An 18,882-nucleotide genomic window follows, 5' to 3' on the forward strand; every position below is an offset into this window, starting at 1 on the left:
TCCAATTAGATATTTACAATTTTTATTTATTATTAGATATTTACAATTTTATGCAATGTGTCAACCAGGTTCATTTTTACCAAAGCCGAGTTACTAAGCAACGTTGTCACACATTACCTTATCCAATTACCACGGAAACAGAATTGAAAGTTAAAGATGGATTAAATCCTCACACAAGATGAGTATGTTGGTACATGCCCATGATCCCAGAACTTGAGAGGCTAAGGCAGGTGGGTCACAAGTTCAAAGTCAGCCTAGGATATGCTATGAGAACCAATTTCAAAAAAAATGTCACAGAAAAGGAGATGAGATTTTTTTTTTATCACATCTGGAGTTACTTGCAGCTAAATAGAATGCCGTGGTTTTTTTATATGTAATTATTATATAATTCTCCATTGCTTCTTTTCACCCTAGAGTTAATGTACACCGTTGAACTTGCTGGAGGGCTTGGTGCTATTCTCTTGCTGCTTGTTTGTTTGGTGACCATCTATAAGTGTTACAAGATAGAAATCATGCTATTCTACAGGAATCATTTTGGAGCTGAGGAACTGGATGGAGGTAAGATGACTTCCCTGCTCTATTGTTCCTTCTGCTTGTTTCCTGCCTTTATTTTATTCCAGCAAGAGAAAAGGTATGCATATCTTTGTAAAATCATTTTTGTGTGGAAATATGTGTGGCAATTTAGAGCCAATGGGTAGTTTTCTCTGCAACCTGTCTAGTAACATCTACCCTTTTTAGAATTGTATTCTGAACAGCACTTACAAATTACAGACACTGATTGCAATGCCATCAGCATGTTCATTTTCTCTCACCTTGTAATCAGTACTGAAAGACCAGCTTTACTTTTCTATAGATAAGGTGTTTCTCTTTTAATTGTCTTCCCTAGTTGAGTAGGTTGAAGTGAATTTCAATTTGTTCTTGTTTAGACTGATGGCTGTTTTATTAAACTGTACTGACTATTTTAGCATTCTTCCAAGAAGCTCTTCAGTCTTGTCCATCTCTCTATTTTTAGAGACTAACTGTCATTCCAAGGATAGACCGATAGAGAAAGTACAATGCCCATTGTTTTTATAATAACACAGCTAACAGTTTTGCTCATACTGAACAAGTAAACATTGCTTTTACAGAAACAGTAATTGTCACTCACCTCTGGCCAGCCAAGAATATGTGTACATTCTAAAAAGAATTTAGAGTTCATAAAATTGACCTCCCAATAACATTCATTACTGAACTTAAAGGGCTTTTGTGTTCCTTTGTGGTCATTTGGAAAACATAAGTCAAACTTGAAAACTAGACAGCACTTGCAAAGTGACAATAAATAGTACAAATGATTAAGGTTTCAAGGTTTGTTGATAAGCATTGCTCTTTGTCAGTTTTGCACTAAGCAGTGCAAAAGAAAACGCAACCTTGTCCCTGTTGCCATACTTCAAACGTCCTCTGGAGTAGTCCATTGGCAAAGCTGTCAGTTGTCAAACTTGTAAAAAAGGAGCAGTTTGTTGGCATTGCCAACACTCCTCTCCATTTACCCTCCTCCTGCTGCCACTAAGGTGAAGGCCAGGCTGCAGCAACACCAAGCTGCAGCAACACTATTCTTTGGGGGAGTTTTTGCAAAGCCATACTTTTTCTTAGTTGTTTTTTGTTCATATTTTCTTCCCTGCTCACAAAAATTAGTATATTTTGGTTGTTCCAAGAATATATGAAAAAACTGTCAATATGAGCACACCAATCTGTGTGCCAGGCACCTTAAAATTATGCCTATTAAGCCTCATACAAGTTACAAGTTCAGTATCATAATCTCCATTTCATTTATAAGGTAACCAGGGCTCTCAGAAGTGAAAAAATTTCTTCAAAATTATAATTCAGCTATTACTATAAGTGGCCAAGTAAATCTACTTCCACAATCTCTATTATCTTTAAAATTGAATATACTCAGCACAATCTGAAGGTATGTTGCTATTTGTGCAATTAGAAGTAGATGATATTTTAAAAAGCACTTTATCTAAACAAGTCTCACATGATCTATTAACTTTATTTTAAATATGTTTAATTTTGTTCACAATGATATGAATGCTTTTGCCCAAACCATCAATTTCTAGTGCAAGCTTTACTGATAATTTTCTGAATGTAGAAAAATGATAGAATTTAATAAAAACAAATCAGAACCATATTCAGTTGAATTTCTGTGATTTGAAATTTATTTGGAGGAGCCTTGCTACTACTTATCCACGCTGCAGTGGATTACTTGTACAAGCCAAATGGCTGTCGGTGTTCTGGGGGGATTTGGGCCCTCAGTTTTTTTGGGGTTTTGTTGTTGTTGTTGTTTTGGGAGGTGTATTGTTTTAAGTGAAAATACAAAGCAAAGAAACAATAACAAACAATATTTTATTATGTTAAATTTTCTCCCAGAAAGCTAATTTAGTTTATAAATGCCCTAGGATTTGTTAAAGCTTTGTCCTTCAGGCCATCTTGAACATAATCAGGGATATAAGTACTAGGGCTTTCTTTGAGATGCTCCTGTGAATGCAATAAGCCCAAAGAAAGCCAAGCTAATAAACTTAATTGTCATCTGGGTAGGATGAATATACATGTAATATTGCTAAAGAGAAAAAGAAAGCAAAGACTGCTAAGGCTGAGAGTGTTGAAATGTTTGGGGCTGTAGAAATGGTTCAGTGGTCAAGACTACTGGCTGCTCTTGCAGAAGACCCAGGTTAAGTTCCCAGCACTTGCATGGTGGCTTCTAGAGAAAAGGAACACAAATCCTTAGTCTTCCAGATTCTGCCTCACAACGTTGGTGCTTCTATTATCTCCTTCCCTCCCTGATGCCCAGAAATCTCCTTTTCAGAAGGCCATACAATTTCCAAATCTTAGCGACATTCCTTTATGTCTTAAATAATTACCTAATCTTCTAAAGGTGGCAACCATTTCAGAAAATATCCAATCCCTATATTCCTAGCTCTCCAAAGTCTTTTTCCTCTGCCAAGGATGATGACTGTTAATAGAAAAGCCTGACCTTTCAGAAGTTTTTGACTTTTAAAAAATTCATAATTTAATAATCAAAGGTGAGCCCATTTCTTTTTTTCTCTTTCTTCCTTCCTTCCTTTCTTTCTTTTGTTCTTAGCCATTATATCAGTATATTGATTCTAAGAAGGAATTTTTTAAACAGTCTTGGAGGTAATGATAGGTAAAGAGTATAAAGGAGAACATGGAAATAAAGATTAGCTGATAGGTTACTGGTACATATGGTTCACTGGTAGAACACATGTCTAGCACAAATGAGGCATTGGATTCCATCTCAATCACTGAAGGAAAATGGGTTTATTAGCTTTCTGAAGAGACAGTCTAATGTACTGGAATGATAACAACACAGTCATTAAGTAACAAATGCTGGATTGATTGATTCAATTTTACTTTGCAACACAATTAGAAAGAATTTTAACCCAAGTCTAACTGATTCCCATCCCAAAAATTGAATCCAATGTACCAGATTTGGAAATGGAGAATTTAGCGTCAGGAAACCATTTAGTCAGTTTCTTTCAAGTCATTACAGCAGCTATTTCCTGACTCTCTGAGTCCCATGTCACAAAGATTCTGATATGGAAGGATTACATTGTTGTTGTTGTTGTTGTTGTTGTTGTTTTTCCTGAATATAACATGTTCATGCTTTGCTTTCTTCATTTGTCCCCAACTCAACTACTCAATCCTTTACATAAATAGAAAATTGTTTTGTTATCTGGATTCAAACCTTGCCACGTCTTTTAAATTTCATCACTGCTTTTTGGATCATATTTATGGTACTGTTGTCAATTGTGTTTATGGACACATAATTCTTAAATCTCAATATCCTACATATAGCTCTGTTGTTTTAGTATTACATTTTTATTACATGTTGACTATTTCTACCAGGTTAAATACTAAGCCTGGGTTTTACATTACCTGCCTTTTATGCTCATTCTGCATCATTCCTTCCATTCCTCAGTTCTTCTTGGCATCCTTTACCTCTATGGCCACAATTTTCCCTAAATTATCATCAGTCAGTCAATACCACCTCATGTCAATCAACCTTTTCCCTTAATTTCAAATGCTTTTTATAAGTCTCCTCCGCTATCTTCTTCCCTTCATATTTTACATATCTACATTACCTTTCACATTCTTCACAGTTATCTTACTAAGTACAAAATAAATGTGACTTCTTTTTCTCAAGCCTCTAACAATAAAAAAAAAAAAAAGCCCCATCTTTTCAACCAGAGCACATCCGGCCATCCTAACTCAGAAAGTAATTGCTATTAAATGGTAGATTAAGTCATGCTTGTAACATTGACACTCCTGTAAGATCAAAACATATTGTAAGAATGATAACATGTTTGCTTCTTAGTCAAAGACAGCTGTTGATAACTAGCCTAAGGTAATATAATTGTGTATCATTGTAAGGTTTTTTGTTAAAGTTTAAAGGAGTAGTTTACCTAATCTCCCACCATTATTATTACACAATAAAAGGAAACTTTACACAAATTCTGCTATACATCCATTTTTTAAAAAGTAGCATATAAGCTGGGTGGTGGTGGCACACACCTTTAATCCCAGCACTCAGGAGGTAGAGCCAGGCGGATCTCTGAGTTTGAGGCCAACCTGGCCTACAGAATGAGTTCCAGGAAAGGCACAAAGCTACACAGAGAAACCCTGTCTCGAAAAACAACAACAACAACAACAAACAGCATATGCTGAGCCCAGTGGTGCATGCCTTTAGCCCCAACACTTAGGAGGAAGAGGCCAGCAGGTCTCTGTGAGTTGGAGTTCAGCTGGTCTACATAATGAGTTCCAGACAAGCCACAGATGCACAGTGGGACCTTGCTTCATAAAGAAAACAAACAAAAAATTTAAAGTTCAATTCCTGGAGATGAGTATGTATTGGGTGTGTATATGTGTGTTACAAAGAAAAGAAATTTTCCCTTGAAGCTAATATGACACCATTCCAGAGACAGGAACTAGAGATCCAGCTGCTGACATCCAAACATTCTTTTCCAGATCATAAGACCATGGTGGAGTTTAGCCTAGAGTTCTCCAAAGACATTGACCCTAATAGATACTTGTAAGGATGGGTACATATCCAAAATGTGTTAAGTCATCCATGTGCCTAGCATACAATGGATTTCAAAAGTTATATATTCAATAAAAAGCAACTAATTTTAGCAATGGAGCCTGATTTTTTAAACTTCTCTTGAGCTAATTAGTGAAGCACCTACTTTTGATCTGAAATAAAGATATTTGAAATGTTAGGTAGCGGCCTCTAGAATAGTGTCATGTTCTAATTAAACAGCTGAACACCATAATAAGGGAGACCTAGTATCTCCAGAGGAGAACGCACACTGACACAATACCTTAGTCTATACTACAATAAATTAGAAAGAAAGCCATCAAAATATCAACCTCCTTTGCTTTTGCATGTCTTTACCTGGGATTTCTTTTCCAGGTTTATTTAAAAATGGCTACCCATCTTTTGTTTATTTGTTTCCAGTACATCAGTGAAACACTGTATCTCTGTATATCATTCAGAAAACCTATGGAGCTGGCCTTTTGTTTCCTTGTTAGTAGTTATTAGTTAAGCATACATACTTTTTGAATTCCCAAAGGGAGAACAAAAATTATTTTGGGCACACGAGCTATTCAAAGTCAGAAACTGTTAAAGGGTATGTCAGTCCTTCTTAACCCACACCCAGGATCCCTGGTACTAGTCTGCTACCATTCCCCCTCTTGCATTAACTCTTCCTGAGGAGAGAGGGAACAAATGCCTTTTCACCCCACATAGGGCACAGCAGACAGATGAATGTAACAGTTCCATCCAAATCCAACTTGGTCAACCAATGAGTTTTTGAAGGGTTTGCTTAAAGAACATGGCTGAGGGGTTTCTCACCGGAGTATAGGTGAACCCCAAACAACTGTATCACCACAAAATCCCACTCAATCATGAATAATGTCCTTAAGCTGTATCATTGAGTCATACTTTCTGTAAACCTTTCTGTACACACACACACACACACACACACACACACACACACACACACACACACTACCAACAACAAATAACAAAAAAACAAAGAAAACAAATGAATAAGCAAAACCTAGTATCTCCCTTGATCACTTGTTGATTTTAAAGAGTAAGGGCAAGATCCCAGGTAAGTATCATGTGACTTCCCCTACCTCCTTCTAACTAGGGAGTGCCAAAAGCTCCATTGCCATTATATAGACCTAGATATTTCCGTACTGTTTTTTCTTGTGTTTTTTTTTTTTTACCATAACAAACGGTCCAAATCAATCACTCCTCCAAAACCACAGATGTGATGATTATGTTGTCCCCCGAGGGAAAAGCCACACTACAACATCTCTTAATACTTTTACCAACTATCCTAGCTGCTGCTTTCTTAAGGCTACAAAGGAAGGAAATTAATACTTGTCAAATGACTCTGGAGCTAGACAATTTGCTATATAATTAGGATACATTTACTGTCAGCTTCAAGAAGTTGTTTTATCCCACTTTTTTCTCAGTTCTGGGGATCAAACCTAGATAAGTGTCCTACCATTGAGAAATGTCTTAGCCTCCAAGGTGCTCTTTCATAGATTAGGAAATAAAATCTCAAATGAGTCAGAATTTATGGAAGATAGAATATCAGCTCAGCTGCTTTTGTTTTCATCATATCAGACCCTAAATATTTTATTTTTATTTTTTCTATTTACCTTTGTGTGTATATGAGTGTAAAAGTGGGTACACATGGGTTATACACACATTTGGAGGTCAGGACAGCCTCGTGTGCTGGTCCTTTCTTTCCACATTATTTAAGATGGGGTATCTTAGTTTTCCTGGCATATGAAGGCTAGCTGGCCTGGGAGTTTCCAGGGGGCTCTCTTGTCTCAGCCTCTCATCAACGCAGAAAAGGCAGGAGATCACACATGCTGGTACTACTGTGTTTGGATTATATGTGGGTTCTGGGGATTCAATCTCAGGTCCATACTCTTGCATAGAAAGTGCTTTCAACCTCAGAGCCACATCCCTAGGACAATAATTTAAGTACTGCTGTATGTATGATGCTTCTAATCTTAACACTCAGTAGGCTAAGGTAAGAAAATGATAAATTTGATGCCAGCCCAGTGTGTACATAAAGGCCCCATCTCAAAAACTGTGGAACTTAATGTTTCATTTAAATACTTAAGAATCTATAGTTGAAACAGTCTGGAAAAATACTGACTGGCAAAACATGTAGATGAGGTCAGTGTTATAAAATGTCTACATGCTTGATTCAAGTAGCTTACTTTGAGAATATAATTTAGATACTTCCATAACAAAATTGAAATTAAAAGTAAGTTAAATTTAGGTAAAGCATTTGCCTACCACTTGCAAACTTCATGGTGATACCTTAAGCGTCACCAAAAAATGAAAAAAAAATTAACAGATATTCACTAATTACAAAAAGTCAAAACATTGAGATTATAATTTAATAATTTAATGTGTATGCTTTCTGACATTATTGATAAAGTTCTACAATTTTTTTAACTTGAAAAAAGTACATTTTAGAAATGTGAGGCTACATAGGAAAATGAAACATCTCCTGAGACCTAAGGAAGAAATGTGGCCCAAATTTTGAGTGACAACTTTTAAGTTTTCTGAGCTATCTCATTCCTAAATGTCCATCTTTGAGTTCTCTGGCTTTATTTTTGTAACCCATTTGGTGAATGATGGGCTCTGTCTCATTTATGTGACTAATAAATATTTGATAATAATTTTTAAAAAGGCAGTTGCCAATAACATCTGACAACTAATTACTCAGTTGATATTTAAAAGTTAAAAACTATCAAAGACCCAGATGCCAATCTCAATCCATCTCCTTGTCAGTACATCTCTTTCCTAGCCCAGATTCAGTATACTATGTTCATTTACAAAAGAGAGAGATCAGTGAACATTTTCTGTTTTTTTTACAAGGTGTTTTCTTCTGAAAACAAAATCCACACAGTCATCTTACATAGTATTGAAACCAATACCCTCTTATGAGTTCAAGAGAAAGATACATTTATTTGTCAACACCCTAAACGTTTATATTTCTGATATGTTTTCAGTTTTGTTTTCTCCCATGAAGATTTCATAATGATTATTTGAATATATTTAGTGTTGGTTTTTCGGTTTGGTTTGGGTTTTGTCTCTTTTTTTCATTAAGAATATGTTTTATTCATTTTACATGCCAATCAAAGATCCCCCTCTTCCCTCCTCCCATCTCTCCAGTCTCCCCCTCCCAACCCATCCCCATTCCCTGATACAAGAAGGTAAGGCCTCCCATGAGGAGGTACATTTAGTAGAAGCAGGTCCAAGCCCCTCCCCCTGCCTCAAGGCTGTGCAAGATGTCCCATCATAGGTAATGCACCAGGGATGGATTCTGATCCTACTGTCAGGGAGCCCCTTAAGCAGATCATGCTACACAACTGTCTCACTATGCAGGGGGCCTGGGAGGGTAGAGAATGGCAGATGAGCTGGATGGTTGAGCTGGAACAGGGATGGAGTGGAAGAGAAATGAAAGAGATACCATGATAGAGGGAGACATCATGGGGATAGGGGAAAATTGGGTGCTAGGGAAGTTCCCAGGAATCCCCAGGGATGACCCCAGCTTAGACTACTAGCAATAGTGGAGAGGGTGCCTGAACTGGCCTACTCCAGTAATCAGATTGGTGAATACCCTAACTGTCATCATAGAGCCTTTCTCCAGTAACTGATGGAAGCAGATACAGAGATCCACAGCTAAACACCAGGCCAAGCTCCAGGAGTTGAGTCGTAGAGAGAGAAGAGGGATTCTATGAGCAAGGTCATCAAGATCATGATGGAAAAACCCACAGAGACAACCAAACCAAACTAGTGGGAACTCATGAAATTTAGATCAACAGCTGTGGAGCCTGCATGGGACTAGACAAGGCCCTCCACATAGCAAGGGTTTTGTTTCTTGAGACAGTACTCACTGTGTTATACATAGGCTGATCTGAAACTCTCGGCCTCAGTTGGTCTTCTTCAGTCTTCCAAATAGCTTAGACTATGGATACATACCACCACACTCAACCTGGTTTTATTTTTGTTTTTTTTTTGTTTTGTTTGTTTGTTTCTTTTAAATTTTATACATGACTATTTTATTTACATCATTTCTACCTCTACATCTCTACCTTCTAAATACTCACATGCTTCCAACTACCTCTCAAATTCAAGACCTTTTTCTTTTATTATTGCTACATAAAGCTACACACACACACACACACACACACACACACACACACACACACGAATCCATTTACTGTTGCTCATATGTACATGTGCTCAGGATTGACCACTTGGATTGGGATACCCTGTCAGGGGACTTATATGTAGAAGAAATAGATTCTCCCTCTCTTGATTCCCTATAACTCCTCATATAAGGGTATAACCTTGTGAAATTCTCCCATCAGCATTGTCCTGCCAATTTTTTCTAGTCATTATGTAAGTCTCATTAAAGAAATCTTATTGTTGAGTTTCATGGGTAAACTTCTCTGTTAATGTCTACTAGAAACAATCTTGCAGAAAGTATCCTGGTCTTCTGGCTCATAGGACCCTTCAGCCTCCACTTTTGTCATGCTCCTTGAGCATTGGGTATACAGATTATGCTATAAATGTACTAGTTGGGGCTGGGCACAACAAACCTTCTTAATAATATTTTAAGTTAGTTTTTATTTCTTAACTCCATAGGGTATAGACTCTCTTTTTACACTAAAGAGTGTTTTTATGAAATAATAAGTATGATAGTAAATATAAAAAGGAGAACGCTGTTGGATCTGTTGTTTGACTGGTTAGATGTTGGGTTTCGTATTTAGTTTCCATTCTATCAGTGATGCATCTCAGCCAGAATCTCATGAAAACCATGAAAAGAGTAACATAATGACTACACTTAAGATTATGACAGATATTAGAGTTCCTGCTGGCTGTTTTCCATGTCTGCCATAGACAGACTTGGAGCTGGTGGCTGAAACTGCAGAATAAGGAACAGGCTCTTGGAACCCCCATCACTACTTTAAATCATTTGAAAAATCAAAATTGAAATTAAATGACCATAGCCCTCTTCTTCAAAAATATCCAAAGGTGGGGTTGTTATATGTAGCATATCCAATAATAACATATTATTATCTAAACATGTAGCTTTTTATATAAGCAGTAATGATTCGCTACAATTTGTGTCTAAAAATATGGAAATTGGTTTTTCATTACCATTATTTTGTCGGGCCAGTAGTTGCACCTGCTGATGATGTCAGAGGTTTATGAGTTCCAACACTAAGCTCCACCTCTGTCCCTTATTCCTTCATGACTCTTGCCATTGATTTTTTCCCTACTATTTCCATCACAACAAGAAAAATCACAATGTGTCCCTTTGTACCTCCTAGCTAGTTGCAGAACTGGTGGTACTACTGAATGCAAGACACAAATTAATACAGGCTTCTTTTTTTATTTTTCAAGAGTGGAATGTTTGTAAATATTTATCAATAAAAGTGAATATTGCTAATACTCTATTGTTCTCTTTCTAGAACTTACTTTGTAGAACTTACTTTGTAATGTTTTTGACAGACAACAAAGATTATGATGCCTACCTGTCATATACCAAAGTGGACCCTGACCAATGGAATCAAGAGACTGGGGAAGAGGAACGTTTTGCCCTTGAAATCCTACCTGATATGCTTGAAAAGCACTATGGATATAAGTTGTTTATACCAGATAGAGATTTGATCCCAACTGGAAGTAAGTTAAAATTTTCACTTATTTATTTCATTTGTGTGTATGTATGTGTTTTAAGTATATATGTCTGTCACCATTTTTGCATAGCATTTTGTGTCTTAAGAAATTTTGTTTTAGTTTCTCAATAAAGAAAGAAATGTTTTATTTGAAATTGAATTTTTAATATGCCATAGAAGATACTTTATCATTCTATAAAGAATTATATTCTATGTGCCTTAATGTTTATTTAAACCAAATGAGGAATTTCCACCTGGAAAAATATCTCTAATATTACTAGATCAGAGACCAAAACTCTATCCAAAGTGCTTGCGCATCCACTCTTTTCATCTTTACGTGTTGACAACAAACAATTCTTACATACTATGTGAAAGTGTGTGGGCCTTTTGGATCTCTTCTCGGTTCACTTATCCTGGTCCTTCTTCTCTTTATAGCATACATTGAAGACGTGGCAAGATGTGTAGATCAAAGTAAGCGGCTGATCATTGTCATGACCCCAAACTATGTCGTTCGAAGGGGCTGGAGCATCTTTGAGCTGGAAACAAGACTTCGAAACATGCTTGTGACTGGAGAAATCAAAGTGATACTGATCGAATGCAGCGAACTCCGTGGAATTATGAACTACCAGGAGGTGGAGGCCCTCAAGCACACCATCAAGCTCCTGACGGTTATTAAATGGCATGGACCAAAATGCAACAAGTTGAACTCGAAGTTCTGGAAACGTTTACAGTATGAAATGCCTTTTAAGAGGATAGAACCCATTACACATGAGCAGGCTTTAGATGTCAGTGAGCAGGGGCCTTTCGGGGAGCTGCAGACTGTCTCGGCCATTTCAATGGCTGCGGCCACCTCCACAGCTCTAGCCACTGCCCATCCAGATCTCCGTTCTACCTTTCACAACACCTACCATTCACAAATGCGTCAGAAACACTACTATCGAAGCTATGAGTACGACGTACCTCCTACGGGCACCTTGCCACTTACCTCCATAGGAAATCAGCATACCTACTGTAACATCCCTATGACACTCATCAATGGGCAGCGGCCACAGACAAAGTCGAGCAGGGAGCCGAATCCAGATGAGGCCCACACAAACAGTGCCATCCTGCCGTTGTTGCCAAGGGAGACCAGTATATCCAGTGTGATTTGGTGACAGAAAAGCAAAGGACATCCCGTCCCTGGGAGTTTGAAAGGAATCTGCAGTCCAGTGCCTGGAACTAAATCCTCGACTCCTGCTATTAAAAACATGCATTACAATCTCTAGAACACGAGGAAAAACAGGGTCTTGTACATATATTTTTTGGAATTTCTTTGTAGCATCAGTGTCTTCCTGTTTTACCATGTCTCTTACCATTACATTTTTTTTACTTTGTTTTATATGTCATTGGATTTGTAAATTTACATTTTTTTTAAAGAAGAGACTGATGTGTAGATAGAAAACCCTTTTTTTGCTTCACTAATTTAGTTTTAGAATGGGTTTTTAATTTTCTTTTTAAACTTTATTTTGCTTTTAACATTTCCTTGGGGTGCTTGGACAAATCTATCTGACGGGACAAGGAGCACCGGATCCTCTCTCGGGTTCTTCCTAGGACCAGCTGGGCCACGTCGGCCTTCAGGGAGCAGTGCAACTGAACGCCAGCATTGCATTGCTGTTTGGGAACAAAAGAGAGAGAGAAAGAGAGAAGAACATTTGTTCATAGGAGGGCCCTGCCAGTCAGAGCCCTGAAATCTCTTCCTTGTCCCCACCTCATCCCCCACCTCTACCCTTCTAATGGCAGCATGATGTGTAAAACTCTGCAGAGGGTAGGGGTAGCTCTTAACTGTCCTAACATTTAATTCACTCCTCTTCAGAATACACTCTAGACCCAAAGTTGTGCTAGTCACGTAACAGTGACCACCACAGAGTGATCACTACATAATGAAGATGGAAGGCATGAAAATGGGGAGAGTGTTGTTTCCGTTTTTTAAAAATGAGTTGATGTACCCTTATATATATATATAAATATATATAAATAGAAATACAAATAGAAATATATATAAAACAGCAAAACAAAACAAACAAATAAAAAAAACACACAAAAATACAAAACAAAAAAAATATATATATGAAGCCCTATATTTGATCACTTCCTGGAAAGGCATGAATGTGTTTGTGGCTGTTTTTGTTTGAAAAATCTACTTCCTCTTTTCCCTCTATAATTAATTTTACTGCAAATGAGATTATGTGCAAATACCAGGCAAGTTAACTCAGATAGGTGAATCAAGGCAAGTAAAAATGAAACTTACATTGAAGGCTTCCAAACCAAAAGGAAGATCGGGAGGTGTCATCAAATATGTTTTGTCACCTTGTATTATACAAAATGTTATCTTCTGAAGAGTCAGAAAAAAAACAAAAATCTGTGAAGCTTATTGTGGGGTTCCCTTGTACTTAAATGTTAACTGACTTGTATTTACTTTTCAATGCTACATTCAGTTGATGAACATAAGCAGCATTTATTAATATAAAGGTGTTTAAATAAGATCTCAGGAGGTCAAACATATGAATAACAACACAAACTACTATTTTCAAAATAAATATTATTTACACAAAGTAGTTTTAAATTAGATCAGAAAATACTTAAAATACTTAATTTTATTGTATAGAAATTAATTTAATTTTAACTATATGATTCTATCTTTCAGAAACGGAAAGTTGATGCTCCTAGGGAATTTGTCACTTACCATCTAGCTTTACGTTTGAAATCAGTCACATCAGCAGCTAATTCCTTGTCATGTTAACAATGATGCTAAATCAATCACAAAAGATTCTGTAGAGGGCAGAATTGTTAAGAGCAAATGTTACCTATGTAGATTTTAGTTGTTTGTTTGTTTTAAATCAATGTGGCAAACACCACTGATAATAGAATTAAGCTTTATAGAACTTACTTTAGTGATTCATCATAGGAAATTCCTTCTCAGTCATCATTTGTGGGCTCAAGTAGTAACTGCTGTGTTTGCTTTATTCCTGCCATACCATATAACGAAAAAACAATTCTAGACTTTAGGTCACAAGGCTAAGGTGTGAGTGGGCCACATGGACATAAAAGTGTAAATTGCAATAGAGGTCATTGGGAAGGGCAAGGTAGAACTACGAATGTATAAGAGACAAGTACAAACATTTTGTAACAATGCAAAGGTCTCAGTGTCTGCAAAGGAGCCTTGGGATGTGCATTGATTTTTATTTGCTTAAGAAATGTTTCCTTCCCTGACAGCTTGCCTGGGTCTTCTCTATAATATGTCTTTATTCTTGTGCTCCCCTTGGTTCTGTGTCATGTTTTCAAAAACCAGAACTGAAGCTACAAGGACACATAAAACTTTAAGGTCAGCTTTGCACATTGGGTTATTTTCAGAACCAGAGAAGGCCATTGTTTACTTTGTACTATGGACACTTGTCATTGGACTGGATTCCAAACTTCCCCAGTACTCAGAAGATTGTAAATGTGGCAATGGCCTGATTTATTTCTTTGTTGTTTTTTTTTTTTTTTTTTTTTAAGTTTTTAAGTGCACGGTGGGTGTGTGGAATAAATGTGGAGGAAGTAATCAGACCACAGTCATATTTTAGGCATCCATAGGTGTTAATTTAGCTGCATTGGGAGTACATTTTTTGTTCTATTTTTAGTGTAGATTTAAGCACTTTGAATAGCATGATTCAGGGATTGATGGGTAATATTTGATACTCTCACAACTTAAGAAACTTTTTTTCCTCCAATGCTTTGTTATATTTACAAATGGAATAAATGCAAAGGAAGCTATCTATAGCTTTAGAAACATTCCTCCCAAGTTTCTACTCCTCTATCAGCTCCACATGAGAACCAGTAAAGAGAACTCATGGGTTCACATGGTCTATGTGTAACAGAAGTTCTATGAGAACTCAAAATAAAATAAAAAACCATGTATTTCCCCTAGTGCTTAGGTTTCATCCTTCTCTTTTTGTTTGTTGGGGTTCTGGGGAATAAGATTATTCTAGATGTAAAAACACATTTGAAACCGTGAATGTGTTAGCCAAGCTGGGGGGAAGAATGGACTTCCAGACTTGGACATGTGTGATGTTTGATATTGCCTGTTTTTCATCAATTACCGCCTGAGCTCTGAATGATACATTATAGATTCAAAAGTCCATCTGGTTCTTTAGTGTAACCTCAACTTGCTGCTTCTGAGCATCTTAGTCTTTATTCTGGTGCTCAAATCTTGTATTATTTAATTTGTATTCCATCCCTTTGGTCTTCTACGGGCAGAGAAGACTTATATATGTTGTGCTACCAGCTGATTTAAGTTTAGATGAATTCTACGAAATAAATCAAAGACATGATGAGATCTGAACTTATTATATTTCTATAGCTAGGCATCTGATTGTTGAGTCAACCATTTTGTAATTATTATTTTCCTCATAGTATATGTATTTGGACTCTATCAATTTATTCTTAAATATGTAGATGCTGGTTTCTTCCATATTTCATTGTTAATAAATATTTTATAACAAGAGGAAATATTAACTGAGAGCCAATTCCTAAACTCTAAGTATGCTTTGTTTATCCTAGAATAGTCATTAACTTTTCAGATACCATTTATTTGAATTGCAATTACTATTTCTAGGAAAATATTTATTTGTACAATGCAAGCTGTTTTCTGATTCTGGAATGGTACCCTAGCTCTCCTTTTAAAGGAGCAGTTTTTAATCTTGGGTTTAATTTCTTCTTTTTTATTTGTTATTTTGTTTTTGAGACATGATTCAGGCTAGGCTACCCTCAAGCTCTCAACACTCCTGCCTCAGCCTCTTGACTGCTGGGATTACCAGCAATTTCTTCTTTATTAATTTTAGTTTGTATCCTAGAAGAAATCTTATTGAAATTCTAAGGAAAGCATCAGAGACACACAAGTGAAATCGCTGAATGGAACTAAGAGAACACACATACACAGAAAAGGAAAATGCCTTATTGTCTCTGATGTAAATTTGTTTGGCCATTAATCCCATTACTAATGTAGTTGATGAATAGAGGTGAAATATTAAATATGTTAGAAATCCCACTAAAGATTCATATTCCCTATTGTGGAAAATGTTTCCAACCATGCATACAATTATTACAAGGAAATCACAATGTGACTCTATAATAAAAGAAGAAAATTTTGTCAATGGAAGCATAGACTATTTCTTGACTTATCATGGATCTTTCCCACCTGATTATTCTGAACAAAGAAAGTAACCAACAATTTCAATTATTCTTAATAATAGGCCTTACATTTGAGTTCAAGGATATCTTGACTCTATAAAAATCAACTAAAGGAAATAATGAACATATTTGAACTTTCAGATGAGATTGATAATTGTGTAAATCTGTTTTCCTGTGTGTGACTCTCAAGACTTCCAGCACACCAAAACCCGATGTTTTGATTCAGAGGACAGTCTCATAGGATAATATTCAGATAAACTCAGTTATCTTGCAGACCTTGTTATTTGTTATTTTATCTTCATTCATGAAAATTCAAGGGTGACTATTGTTCTTCTAACAGAGAAAATCCCTCATCAAAAATGGCCTAACTTTATGAGAGACATGTGAAACAGTGAAAAAAGTTAAACAATGATATGTAATTTATACAAAAACAAATGAGAAATATCTATTATTATTAGGATAACTTACTCATTTCTATACTCATTTCAAACAAGAGATATACAAAATCATATAGTTTGAAAAGTATGACTTATTTCATTCATTTTTCCATTTGTTTTTAATTGTACTGTCTACCAAAAAGGATTCAAACAGTAGAGAAAGAGAAGAAATAACCATTTGATGTGTTTTTCTAAAAGAAACCAGTTTTATTCTGCAAAAAAACAAAAAAAAAAACAGAATTTGTTATGTACTTCACTTTCAGTGATTGAGTCTTTGCTACTTTCACAAATTCTAATATGCCCTTGGAACAATACATACAGTTTTGAAAAGAGAGGTGGTGGTGATTTACAGTTGCAGTTATTTTTTGATTCGTTACAGAGGGAAAAACCTATGCTCTATGTTAAGAGAATGAAATACTGTCAGAAGGAGCCATAAAATCTTACTTAACTTGAATAAAACAAAAGAAGGAGGAGGAGAGTTCATTCTAATCCTAACTTGATGTGCCCTTATCATAACCAGACTTTGGTTAAGTCCATAGAAAATGTCTTGAAGAAGAAGGAAATCAACTTTAATTTTCCATTCAGTAATTATGTCTTTTTTACAGGCTCAGAACACAAAATGTCTCCTCATTACAGATAAGATATGCATATATATATTTATAAGATGCATAGGGTTTTATAAATATATTTGTGTAAATTCCTTCTTTTCATTAGTAAATTTTCCTCTAATAGCCTCTGCGTTCAATGACAAACTCATGCTTCTGAATCCTTCATTAAAGTAAGTAAAGTTACTTTTCTTTTTTCTACCATTTACTTCTCAATGATACATCCTCCAGTGTTCATACATCTGAAATTTTTCTCTTTCTAACAAAAGGAAGCACTCTAAAAATTCATTACACTGTGTTCCCTCTACTACCAAACAACAAACTCAAAAAAACTGCCCATGAACTTCAGAGTACTACATGTAATATTGATGTTGTGTAAATTTCAATCTTCATAATCTAAATGTTACCTTTCAAAAGGCATGCTGTGTCATTAAGAAAAAGATTTAATGTGAAATGACCTTATTACATAGTGCATGAATATGTGGCAAAGTAATATGGATCTATCTTTACTAGTTAATGAGAAGTTAAATTTGGGGAGATCAAATGTACTTTAGGTTACAGTTCAATTGGGAGGATGGCTTCTTAATGTTAGGATACATGGGCAGTGGTCCATACTGCTTGCAGTATATGCTCCTGTTGACAAGAATCCTCAGTGTAGTCTTTCCACCAAAGTAGTGGACATGTGTTCATATAATCTGCTATTTAATTACAACTTTTCCATCTTCAGAGTTTGAGGGAACCCAAATTGGAAAGTGGATGAAGTCATTTTCCTCTGCTGGCGTTCAAGTCATATTTTAAACTCAAACACTCTCAGATCTGTTCACAGTCAGTACAAGTGCATTTTACATAGTACTTCTCTTAGTTTTGCTCATCCTCTTTTGACTTTGTACAATCTAGAATGTATGTAACTCATGAGTAGGTGATGGGGGCGCTCCTTTTTTCTTAGAATACTTACAATTATATGTTTGGTTTTGCTTTGACTAGCAATAGGAAAATAGACAAATACAAGTGTAAAAATGAGAAATTTTAAACTCGACTTATAATTTGTGTTTTATAGTCGTTTCATAAGTCTGTTGCTCTCTATGAGTATGCTCTCTATATATCCTGTAAAAATAAATTTATATGTTACATAGAAATTCAAGAAATTAAATTATTTATTAAGCTACAAGTGTTTCTTCTGATTTCTACCTGATAATAGATGACAATAAATTAAATTATGTGTTGTTGGAACATATATAAGTATGTTTGTTAATTCAATAACTCTTCTTATATTTTTCCTTCCCTTTCTTTGTAAGCTTATAATTCTTAGGCCTAATTTCTACCATGATTGTAAGGATAGACTTTAGAAATGCCCAGTTGGCTTGGGAAAAAAGGAAAAGGAAGGCTGGTTGAAAACCAAGTCTATTTACAATCATGTTTTATCCTTCACTATTAGATTTAAACAAATTTGAATCACTAATTCAAAACACTTAAAGTCATGATCACATGAATGGTCTTTTTGAGGTTAAATTCCACGTGTTTCCTTTGAGAAGTAGAAATGAAAGGAATGATAACATGTGAGTCCTTTGCTGGTTCCCTTTCTTCTGGGTATTTTCTCTTTTTAAGGAACTATTCGCATGATGACCTTGAAATATTGTCCCCTCAGATGTTTTACAGTGACCAAGATCTTGAGTCATCTGGTTTTTCTACTTGTAATGCATAGTCATTCCTAAAAGGAAATGAGTTAGACCTTACTTTGTGTTTTTAGTTGAAGATAAATAACCTTGTTATTTACTTATCAATAAAGCACAAATAAATCATTATGAAGATTCAAAGAAATAGTTTCAAAGCACTCTGTAAAGGATACATTAGGT

General features: G+C 35.8%; 1 protein-coding gene across 1 annotated transcript in view; it reads left to right on the forward strand.

Annotated features, from left to right (window-relative positions):
• The window catches only part of Il1rapl1 (interleukin 1 receptor accessory protein like 1), a 1,285,879-nt gene extending 1,267,663 nt beyond the window's left edge, over positions 1–18,216 (forward strand). The window contains exons 9-11 of the mRNA XM_016006057.3: positions 415–558; positions 10,616–10,786; positions 11,215–18,216. Coding sequence (XP_015861543.2) covers positions 415–558; positions 10,616–10,786; positions 11,215–11,933 — 1,034 coding nt within the window. The 3' untranslated portion in view covers positions 11,934–18,216. The remainder of the gene's footprint in view (positions 1–414; positions 559–10,615; positions 10,787–11,214) is intronic.
• The last annotated feature ends 666 nt before the right edge of the window (positions 18,217–18,882 follow it).

Source organism: Peromyscus maniculatus, chromosome X (genome assembly GCF_049852395.1).
Source record: "Peromyscus maniculatus bairdii isolate BWxNUB_F1_BW_parent chromosome X, HU_Pman_BW_mat_3.1, whole genome shotgun sequence".
Lineage (NCBI taxonomy): Eukaryota > Metazoa > Chordata > Mammalia > Rodentia > Cricetidae > Peromyscus > Peromyscus maniculatus.